Source organism: Mesoplodon densirostris, chromosome 4 (genome assembly GCF_025265405.1).
Source record: "Mesoplodon densirostris isolate mMesDen1 chromosome 4, mMesDen1 primary haplotype, whole genome shotgun sequence".
Lineage (NCBI taxonomy): Eukaryota > Metazoa > Chordata > Mammalia > Artiodactyla > Ziphiidae > Mesoplodon > Mesoplodon densirostris.
This window is the reverse complement of record NC_082664.1, coordinates 4,023,156-4,034,405: the sequence shown is the minus strand read 5'-3', so window position 1 is coordinate 4,034,405 and position 11,250 is coordinate 4,023,156. Positions and strand designations below refer to the sequence as shown.

General features: G+C 55.0%; 1 protein-coding gene across 3 annotated transcripts in view; it reads right to left on the bottom strand.

Annotated features, from left to right (window-relative positions):
- Nucleotides 1–771: 771 nt before the first annotated feature.
- MOK (MOK protein kinase) overlaps nucleotides 772–11,250 on the bottom strand; it is a 31,266-nt gene continuing 20,787 nt past the window's right edge. For 2 of the 3 annotated variants that reach the window (XM_060097877.1, XM_060097879.1), the window contains 8 exons: nucleotides 8,804–8,882; nucleotides 8,626–8,674; nucleotides 6,489–6,667; nucleotides 4,695–4,796; nucleotides 3,739–3,912; nucleotides 3,041–3,164; nucleotides 1,359–1,559; nucleotides 772–1,277 (listed from right to left, as the gene is read on the bottom strand). In XM_060097877.1, coding sequence (XP_059953860.1) covers nucleotides 1,197–1,277; nucleotides 1,359–1,559; nucleotides 3,041–3,164; nucleotides 3,739–3,912; nucleotides 4,695–4,796; nucleotides 6,489–6,667; nucleotides 8,626–8,674; nucleotides 8,804–8,882 — 989 coding nt within the window. In that variant the 3' untranslated portion in view covers nucleotides 772–1,196. The remainder of the gene's footprint in view (nucleotides 1,278–1,358; nucleotides 1,560–3,040; nucleotides 3,165–3,738; nucleotides 3,913–4,694; nucleotides 4,797–6,488; nucleotides 6,668–8,625; nucleotides 8,675–8,803; nucleotides 8,883–11,250) is intronic. The other variant, XM_060097878.1, reaches the window with a different exon arrangement.

Here is an 11,250-nt window from a genome sequence, read left to right as displayed (position 1 = left end):
CCGAAGAACTTTAGAGAGGCCCTTCGCGTTTATATACTTAAAGGGGGTGACGATTTCCCTGAATTGTCCTTGCACCTGCCCTCACTCGGAGCCGAGCTCAGAGCGCGGGCCCGTCCCTGGCCTCTCCCGAGTCCGCCGAGCCCGCAGCGCCCCCGGGACGCGGCGCCCCCAGCCCTCTGCCCGCCCCGCCCCGACGCCACTTCCACCCCGGGGCGTCCCCGAAGCCCCCCAGGTCTCCCCACGTGCACCAGCTCTGCCCGCCCTGGGCCCGCACGTGCCTGCACCCATGGCTCCCCCTCCCCCGGGCACCGGGAAATGCTGGCCACGGCCTGCCCGCCCACCCCCCACCCCGGCCACGTCCACCTCCCCCAGCCCCTCGTCCTGTCCCTCCCGGCCCCTTGCCCTGCCCCTTCCAGCGCCCTGCCCCCTCCCCTCCCTCCCCCACGGGAAACAGGTTTCTTTTTGTGCCCGCTTACTGCTGGCACCCCAGAAACGAAGCTGGAAACGCCCGCAGGCCATCGGGCAGCAGCGGCCTCTACTCACGGAGGAAGCTGGGCCTTGGGAGCTGGACCCGCGGCCCGCACCCGGGGGCTCCGAGGGCTGAGCGCCAGCCTGTGTCATTCCTCAGTGGACGGTCAAGTGAAACAGTGAAGCTGCACCGAAGTCTCCCCAACAAAATCAATGCCCCTGATACACTCACAAAAGTCAAAATAAAGGAATGGATAATCAGGACCCATGTTTAACTCAAAATATATTAAGATGCAACACTGTAATGATAGCTTATTTAATAAAAATCAAGGGTCTCCAGTGGTGTAACCTGGAAGCCAAACGTGCTGGGACACTCCTGGTGGTGGACGGGCTAAGGGAGGCACCCTGTGCAGAGCCCTCGGTGAAACCAGGCCTGAATCACCCATAACAAAGTATAATTTGTTTTGATTCATATAAAAAATTACAAAATATTCCCTGCCCCAAATTCTTATGTTGTTACGGAAATGAACCGAAACCCTAGAATGAGGTGATTTCACAAAGGTATGAGACTGGAACATACAGTACGGCTGCCTGTAGGATGCAAGCAGCCTCGGGACGGCGGGCTCCAGGCCCAGGAGCTGGTGCTGGTCTGGGGGCAGCTCTCCCGGGACGCTCGCTGGGGCCCGGCCGGGTGGGAGCCGCCCTGAGCAGGGGAGCCGCAGCGCCGCTCAGTAGCCTCCACCTCTCCGCTCTACCGGGGGCAGGCGGTACTGCTTCAGGTTAGGCTGGATGTCCTTCTGTGTGTCTGTCTGTTAAAGAAAGTGACAGACACTCAGCAGAGGCCGGGATGGGCGTGAGCGCGGCGCCAGGGGAACCAGTGGGACGCCCACCTTCTGGTTTGGGCCAACACACTTCAGGGGTCTCAGCACCGGCAACTTCTGGGTCGCTCCGGGGGCAAACACTGACTGCAGCGCTGGGCTGGAGTACGAGGGCTGCTTGGTCACTCCTGACAGCTTGAGTTTGGGCAGTGCCATCACGTAGGCTGGTCCGTGTCTCCTGGGATGGTCCTCCTCTTGCTTTGGGGGCTGTTTCTAGAACCAAAGCAAAGGTCAGATGAACACACGACGCTCTCCCCTTTGTGGGAATTAGGAAAAGCAGAAGGGGCTCTTTTGTACTACTTTGGCCTCATACAATTTCTTGACCGTGAGGTGTGACAGTATGGTGACTGGACAACACGCACCGCGTCCCAGCCCCCCCAGAAGTGCAGTGGCCGCTCCCTGGGCCAGGGCCAGGGCGGACAGCGGGGGAGGCCACGCTGACGCACGTGCAGCTCCAAGGGCCGAGGCCACGTGACGCTTCCCGCTCAGATTCCCTGAGGTCGGCCAAAGCGGCCTGCAGCCTGCTTCTGTGTGGCCAGTGCGCTAAGAGTGGATTTCACATCTTCTCATAGTTGGAGACAATTTCATGGCATGTGATTATGAGACTCCAGTTTCAGGGTCCACAGTTTTACTGAAACCCAGCCCCACCATTCGTTTACGTATGGTCCGCGGCGCCACCAGCCAGAAGAGTGGGCAGTCGCGCCAGACGTTAAGGCCGGCACAGCCTGAACCCTCACTCTGGGGCCCTGGCAGACAGCATGCGCCTCGGCTCTGGCGCGGGGGCGCCCACGGCGGGTGCCAGAAGGAGAAACACTAACAGCTGACCAAGAGGGAGAGGAGGCCCGGCAGGGAGAGCAGTTAGGGGCAAAGTGAGGGAGGCTCAGCCGGGGGGCGGGGGTGGGCTTCGTCCCCGGTTGGCGGCCTGCGCAGCTGAAGGGGAGCTGCCGTCATCCACCCTTGGAGGGAAGGCACGGGGAGAGAGCCAGGTCTGGGGGAGAGACAGGAGACCGGGTTTGATCAAGTCTGCCTTTGGACATTCAGCTGGAGCCGTCAAGCAGGTGTCTGGACACGGGGGTCGGGATTTCTGGAAAGCAGCCTGGCTGCAGGTATACCTGCATCCTCAGCTTCCAGCACAGAGTGACACTCAACAGATGCTGGGCTGAGTGAGAAACGATGGAAGGCCACGGCTACCACGAAGCTCGGTGCCAGCCCACAGCTGTAAAACTGGGGGAGCCGAGTAAAGGGGGGCCCCGCAGCACGCGCGAGAAAGGGGAAGCTATCGCGGGATGCAGCTGTGCTTTCTACACCAGGAAGCGTGCAAGGCCACCCCTGTGCCAGGCGCAGTGCTCCTCTGGGGCCTGCTGCTCTTGCAGGGGCTCAGCGGCCGAGCGGGGGCGGTCACCTGGGCCAGTGTTGGCTTCCCAGTGCCCCAGCTAGGGTCCTCTGCAGGCACAACGTGCTTGGGCACCGGCCTGGCCCTGCGGCTGGGAGGATCCCAGCCCGCCACGCTGTGGACCTTAGCTGGTGGCGCAGAAAGGCCGGGGGCACAGAGGTGCCACCTGGCGCGGCAGCAGGTTGCTCACAGGCACCCTTTCCAGGCAGGTGTGGCACCTCCCCAGGTGGCATCTGCGTCAGAGAGACATGGGCCCCTGAGGGCGTCCGGTCCCAGCTCGGACGGCCTGATCGCTCAGTACCTGCTTGCTGCCCTCCTGAGCCGGCTGCCGGTTGTTACTGAGTAGTTCCCGTGCCACCAGACGCTCGGGGCAGAGAGCGGAGGCCTTCCTCCTGGGCCTGGCCAGAGCCTGCTTCTCAGCTGCCCTACAGGACGGAAGGGGCAAGGGGTGCCTCTGCTGAGAACCCGGCCGCCACAGGGCTTGTCGGCCTCCTCTGTCCCCAGTGTGGGCTCGTGCCTGTCGCCCCTCCTCTCATCCAAGGAGCTTTTCTTTTCCTTTCCTGTCTCAGCCTGACAGCCTCTGGGCTCCAGAGCCGTGGGCCCACCCCTGCCCAGTGACTCGAGGTTCGGGTCAGACGTCACCCCCACGTCACACATGCACAAGGGGACAGAGGGGTGGAGTCCGAAGCCCTCAGGGCAGGTACTTCCAATAGCAGGTGTCGCCCAACGCACGCGCCCTGGAACCTCACGGCGAGCGAGCTCAGCCCGCTCCCCCTGCCGTGTGCCACGTGACCCTCCAGGGCTTAACACCACAGCCTTGGCATCAACCGCAAAGCAGCCCCAGACCCTCCGTCCACCCTGCCGTGACGCCACTAATGGCCTCCTTTTGGGGGAAGATAGCAGAAAGGAGCGAGGTGCGGGTTCCCAGAGGGACCGGCACTGTTCCCGGGAACCAGCCACCCATCCGCGTGCCCCACGGGAACCCGGCAGGGCGCCTACCTCTGTTCTCGGAAGTAGGGGTGCCGCAGGGCCTGGTGGGCAGTGATTCTCTCATCGGGATCATAGGCCACCATTGCGTGCAGGAGGGAGAGGCATTGCGGGGACAAACTGGCTGTCAGTAAAGGTATTCCTGATCCCTTTTTAAAAGTAAAATCAAAACTCATAGCTCTCGACCTGTATTAAAAGCCCAATGATAGTAAACGATCATGCCATCATTTAGAGCCGTGGCCAGTCCAGCATCACGACCCTACAGGGACCTGCACTGAAGGGTAATGGCTTACAATCTAAAAAGGGCAGGGGGCAGGGGGGCATAAAGCCCATAGAATACAAGATCCTCGTGGAAACTGTGGACTTTGGGTGAGAATGACATGTCAGCACAGGTTTGATGACAGCAGACGTGCCACCGCGGGGCGGGTGCTGGTGGCCGGGAGGCTGTGCACTGCGGGGGGCCAGGCGGTAGATGGGAACCTTTGTACCTTCCGCTCAGCTCTTCTGTGAACCTAAAACCGCTCTAAAAAAATTAAGTCTGTTTTTTTAAAAAGGGTGGGAGGTCGTGAAATCTGTTACGCTGTAAGTGTAAGAAAACTTTTTCTTGAGAAGACTAATACCACATTCCCACCAGAAAAGAATGAAATAAAGTCTTAGAAAAGAAAAAGAATCCAGCATGGCCGTCATCTCCTTACCCCCCTCGGGTTCTGGGAGCTGCTGGGTGCTGCCCACGCCCCCGAGTCCCCCCCGAGGGGTCAGCGTGGCCAAGCTGCCGGGTGGCGGCTCCGCAGGGTCTGTGCGTGCAGCCTGTGCTGGGGAGCCTTTCCCACCCAAAGACCTCTGTGGCCTGAGTGAACATTCCCGGGACAAAACCCGAGTGCCGGGCTCGTGGGAGTGTGAAGAGGCCCCTGGGGGCCACAGAGGCAGGGCGGTCTGCGGTGGTGGGGCGGCCTGGGGGCTGCACTTACCCTTTGAACTTGGTGAGGGTCTTCCCAGCAGGCGTGCCAATGACGTCGTGGATCCTCGAGATCTGGTCCAGCTCGTTGGCTCCGGGGAAGAGGGGCTGCAGGCTGGGCGGGCGGCCAGGGCTGTGGTCAGGGCGGCGGCCTCCCAGCAGAGGGACCTCCAGCCCCCCCCGCCCATGCTTGGGCCTTCCTCCTCCTACTGTCCCTACGGGTTGGTGTCTTTCTAAGGGACAGGGCCACACTCCCGTATCTGTACAGCAGGTGCCTCTGCCGGCTGAGAGGTGAAAGCCCCCAGAGCCTCCTTACGGCCCGGGGAGTTTTGTTGACAAAAATTCAGGCTGGGTCAGGTCGGGCTGTGTAGACAAATGAGGTTCAAGGAGGGTTTTGGTTTTGGAGCATCACGGATTTGGGAATTGTGGGTAAAAGATGTTAGACCCATACACATTACAGGCCACAGAGAAGAGCTTAAAAACATAGCTCTGGGCTTCCCTGGTGGCACAGTGGTTGAGAGTCCGCCTGCCGATGCAGGGGACACGGGTTTGTGCCCCAGTCCGGGAAGATCCCACATGCCGCGGAGCGGCTGGGCCCGTGAGCCGTGGCCGCTGAGCCTGCGCGTCCGGAGCCTGTGCTGCGCAACGGGAGAGGCCACAACAGTGAGAGGCCCGCGTACCACAAAAACAAAAAAACAAAAAAAACAACAAAAAAAACAACGTAGCTCTGACGGTAAGATGACTTCTATTCAGGGAAAACGGCAGGAGCTCAGGCCGCAGGGGAGCTGGACGGCTCCGAGGTGGGGCAGGCCGGGCACAGAGTGCAGTCAGCGAGGCTCAGCGTGGGCTGCCCAGCGCCCTGGGCAGATGCTGCCGGCACCAGCGCCTCTGACATCCCTCCAAACTGACTCAGGGATTTCAGCACCGGAGAAAAGGTCATTCGTTGGTGCTTTAGTATCAGTGAAATCACCACTCTCCTTTCCAAAAATAACAGTCACTTATCAGTACGAATGATCTAGAATCAGAAGGCGTGTCCCGAAGGGCCCGAATGTCTGTTTTTATCAAGGGGTCAGTTGAGCAGGCGGGACTGGACGACCCGGGTCCTGCCTGCGCTGGGCTGTACCATCCTGACGTGCGTCACCCCGAGGTTAAATCCACCCACCCGTCCTGCGTGACCCACTACGAGCAGGTGCCGCCCCTCCTCCTCCCGGGGCTTCTTCCACCCGGTGCCCCCGCCGCCGGTGGACAGGACAGGCCCTTCTCCCTCCCCGGGCCTCTGCCCTGGCCCTGCTGCGCCCAGCGGTAAAGCCCAAAGGCTGGGGGAGGGGAGGACGGTTAGGGCTGGGGCTTCCTGGACTCCATGCAGCTCACCCTCACGCCCGGGGCCAGAGCACCCCACCCGAGCACTCTGAGGGTAGACCGGGGGGCACCGCTCGCACCCCGCCCCCATGGCAGGCCCCGCGAGGTGGCGGTAAGCACGCCTCGACTCTCTTCTTTCATTTGGCTTCATCAGTCCTATCGCTGATGAGGCCAGATGGAGAGGCCCACCGACCCAGGGCCGGGGCGGGCCAGCGGGAAACAAGTAGCTGATCGTGTTCTTTCCGCCATACCCAGAAAGCAAGGAAAAGCGTGTGACACATTTCCTGTCGAGTTCAAAAACCACCACCATACCAGAAGGACTGTAAACTCTGCACCGTAGAGGGAGGGACTGGCACGAAGCCACCGGACGGCCGAGCCCCACGTAAACCGGCCCCAGGACCCTGACACAGCCCCCCTAGCCCAGCAGCAGCTGCGACTCTGGAGCCACCTGGCCATCTCGTAGAGCACGCAGCCCGCGCTCCACAGGTCCATCTTGTAGGTGTAGAAGCCATCAGTGAGGAGACACTCTGGGGCCCGGTACCAGCGGGTGGAGATGTATTCCGTGTACGGCTGCTTAGAATGGATACTCCGGCAGGAACCAAAGTCCCCTAATTTCAGGACATCCTGCTGCAAGGGGGTAGAGAAGCAGGGACAAATAACATCTCATCAAGCAGCGGTTGTAATACAAACCATTTCAAATATTTATGCACCAACGGGAAAATTCCTAGCACCTAAACTAGCTTGTAGAACATAAAGTACTGGCTTTATAAGCCCCTGAAATTGCCTCTAGCAGGTGAGGAAGCAGTATTTCTCTTCAGTGGAACACATTACAAATATCCTGGCTATGTTTAACAGACATTTCAAAATGTCTACAGGTTTTGGAAATTTTTAAGTCGCAGAGTAAGTCTACAAATGAACTATACACCCTGGTCACATGCCCTGTTATGCCTCAAACTCCCCACCGCGTCCAGTGCTTCTGGCAGCTTGGTTCCCATTCGGGGGAGGCTGGGGGCCTGGCCTACACCACATGGGATCCTTGAAGGAAGTCAGACAGCCCAGGGAAACAGGTTTCAAGGCGTTTCTTCCATCTTCTCTACCTCTCACATTCAAGTAATAAAATTCATGCTGTCAATACATTTGAAGCCTCTGGCACCTACAGCTAGAGCAAACATTAAACAGCAGTGCTCTCGGCCAGATTATCAAGAAACCTGCCCTGACAGCCTTTTACCTCTGTTCCCATTCCCCAGTACGTTCAACAAAAATGACAAGGCATATAAAAAGGCAAGAAAAAAGTCTGAAGAGACAAAGTGACGCATCAAAGCAGACTCAGATACGGCGCAGGTTTTAGAGTTTTAGAATTCCCAGACAGGAAATTTAAAATAACTATGATTAATTTGTTAAGGGCTCTAATGGAAAAAGAAGACAACATGCAAGTTCAGATGGGAAACGTAAGCAGAGAAATGGAAACCCTAAGAAAACATCAAAAGGAAACACTAGAAATAAAAAACACTGTAACAGGGACTTGCCCGCTGGCACAGCGGTTAAGAATCCACCTGCCAATGCAGGGGACACGGGTTCAAGCCCTGGTCCAGGAAAATCCCACATGCTGTGGAGCAACTAAGCCCGTGCACCACAACTACTGAGCCCGCGAGCCACAACTACTGAGCCCACGTGCGCCTAGAGCCCGGCCTCTGCAACAAGAGAAGCCACCGCAATGAGAAGCCCACGCACCACAACGGAGAGCAGCCCCCACTCGCCACAACTGGAAAAAGCCGGCATGCAGCAACAAAGACTCAACGCAGCCAAAAATTTAAAAAATTAAAAACAAACAAAAAACACTGTAACAAAAATTTTAAAAGACTTTGATAGACTTAACACAGCCAAGGAAAGAATCAGTGAGCTTGAAGATATGCCAATAGAAACTTCCCAAACTGAAATGCAAAGCAATAGAGGAACGTCAAAAACAAAACGGAACATCCAAGAACTGTGGGACAATTTCAGAAGGCGTGGCACACACACTACAATGTGGATGAACCTCAAAATAACGATGCTGAATGAAAGCCAGACCAAAAAAGAGTATATGCTATGTAATTCCATTTATAGCACGTTCTAGCTTGTCTTTGCCTGGGGACAAGGGACAGGGGGCAAGGATTACCAAAGGGCAAGAGGAGGCTTTTGGGGGCTTTGGATTTGTTTGTGAAGTTGATTGGGATGATGGATTCATGGGTGTACACATATGTCCAAACTGAGCAAATTGTACACTTTACACAGGCATAGTTTAAGGGCTTTCGAGTGAGACATATCAGAGCTCAAATCCTGCCTCTTACACTTTTATATTTAGAGTGTTTAGAATGATAATTTAAATGGAATTTATTTTTGTATATAGTATAAGAAGGGTGCCTTTTTCCAGATGTACAGTTATGTTGACGGCATTTATTAAAGTAACCATTTTTTTCCAAACTGGAAGGAAAAAAACAAACATGTTACAACAAACATGGTATCCACTGGGATTGAACACATATCCAGTGAACAGTTTTTATATTCTACTTTCTTCTGATATCAATTTTTCATATAAAAGTTCTTACCTTTATTAATATATTTTCTGGTTTTACATCTCTGTGAAATATTCCATTTCTGCATTCAATATAAAAGGAAGGACAGAATTAATTGTACCTCATTCATTCAAATTCTTTTATACTATATTCTTAATGAACGGTAATACGTTTTATTAATTTGAAAGCTGCCAAGTCTCCAAGTGCCTACCTGTGCATGTGATCAAGGGATTTACACAACTGGTACATATAGTGCAGAATTTTTTTTTCTGGTAATGGGTGTCTTCTCCCTGTGCAATCGAGGAAATAGCCAAATATGGTTACCAACGATCCATATCCCCTTTTTCGAAACAAACGATGGAATCCATTTTTATTTAGCAATGTGTGAAAATCTGACTTCCTCAGTGAAAAATAACCTGGAGGAGTTCTAGGAAATATGGAGTCTATCTACAAAATATGCCATTTAAAATTCTACATACTGGCATGATTTCATTTAAAATCACAGAGCGCCAGGCCTTCTGACTGCAGTCAGAACAGTGCTGAGCGGATCACCGCAAGGGCAGCTCAGTATGGTGGTCCTAACACAGCCTCGGGTGGGCCTCCAGGGCATCCGCCTTCACGCTGATCATGAGCTCCAGGGTTTTCCTCGGCTTCCTGGCTACGTGGAGATCTCCGTCTTTAAGGGGACGGATCACGTTTTCTTAACCCAGGAAGACCAACGGCTGCTCTCACTTGCACAGCCACACGTTCCTCTCTCACAGAAGGAAGCAGTCACCGGGCGCCGGCTGACAGCGCCCTGCGGCAGCCTGCAGTCGACACCTTCTCCCCTCCTGCAGCTCTCAGGACGCTCCAAGACTCTTAATACTACGCTCCAGCGTCAGAGTTGCCCTTGCTCTTGAAGGTGTCACATTTTACTTGATTTTAATACAGAGGTATGTTTTTTTAAGTCATTAGGTTTTTTTTTTTTTTTTTTTTTTTTTTGCGGTATGCGGGCCTCTCACTGTTGTGACCTCTCCCATTGCAGAGCACAGGCTCCGGACGCGCAGGCTCAGTGGCCATGGCTCACGGGCCCAGCCGCTCCGCGGCATGTGGGATCTTCCCGGACCGGGGCACGAACCAGTGTCCCCTACATCGGCAGGCGGACTCTCAACCACTGCGCCACCAGGGAAGCCCAGTCATTAGGTTTTAAATCTGCAAAATATCCACTCTCACCTAACAACTCAGAAAACCACTTTCCCCTCCGTGAGCACATATCCCACTAGACATTTTTCATCCTAAGTTTGCAACTTCTGTCGAAAAATTAATGTATTCTTTTCCTCACATAACAAGACTGTTTATGTTAATAATAGAAAGTAATTTAAATTACAAAGTGTCTAAGTGCAATGAATTTTTTTCCATGGCATACTATAATCTTTTTATTCTGTTCACATAATTTATCATCAGTTTTCCAGAATTTAAATTGAAAGAATTAAAACTAAGACTTTGTCAGCTTCCCCCCACTTGAGGAATTTTATCAACCTATTATCTATATAAAGGTGAAAAGAAAGTAAAATTTCTATTCTCTGTCACACGCGAGGCTGGACGAACCTTCGTGAGGTTCGGCCCTCATCGGGCAGGGGGTTTCGCTGCCCACTGACTAGCCCAGCTCTCCAAACCCCCCTCGGCAGACTCCCTCCCAGCACAGGGCTCTCAGGACCCAGGAGCACCTGAGTCCCCTGGGGGCTTGTGAAGATACAGAATGCTCCCCATCCTCACCCCCGGCATTCCTGGTTCTGTAGGTCTGCGGCGGGGCCCCAGAAGCTGCCTTTCCAGCAAGTTCTCAGAATGGGCCGCCAGGCCTGGTCCCTCACCTTGGGAACTGCACCCCATCATATCCTGCTTGTTTATTGAAGGCTCCAGCCACATTCACTTGGGGACGTTTTTGCACGCGCCCCCCAAGCTCTCCTGCTGCATGTTGTACTCTTGCTGCTCTGTTCCTAGAAGCACCCTTCCCAGCCACGTCCACACGTCCACATCTTATAGCATAAAACTGCCATTAGTCATCTGAACTTGAACTCAGAAAAGGTGGACTCATTTAGGAAAAGTCTAATCCAACTAATCTTCATAAGCACCTAGGGAGCTTTTAAAAAGTAGATTCCAAGGCCCAACCTAGACCCAGTGAATCACAAATCCAGGCAGGTGGGCCAGGAATCTGCATTTTCGGCTGCCTTCAGTGCCCAGGGGTGGAGGACTCTTTGGACGCCTGCCCTTCCTTTCCTCCTGGGCCTCCGCTGCTCCACCCATTCACAGCCGTGGGGCAAGGCCACGACTCCCTCCCCTGGCCTCCGTGAGTGCCTGCCTGCACACGGGGGCTCCAGGTGCACAGAGGTGCCCTCATGAGCCATGTGGGCCGCTGGTCTGAACCATTGGAGTCCACACCCTTGACAAGGAGGGGACTGACCGCTGACTTTCGCACTATTTTCCCAAAACAGGACCCTAACTCGCCAGGCCCAGGACTGCATGTGGTTCCCACCAGATTCTTGCTCACAAACATCTTGAAACAAATACAAACAGTACAGTTAATAAATCACTCTGGGGCCTCCCTGGTGGCACAGTGGTTGAGAGTCCGCCTGCCGATGCAGGGGATACAGGTTCGTGCCCCGGTCTGGGAGAATCCCA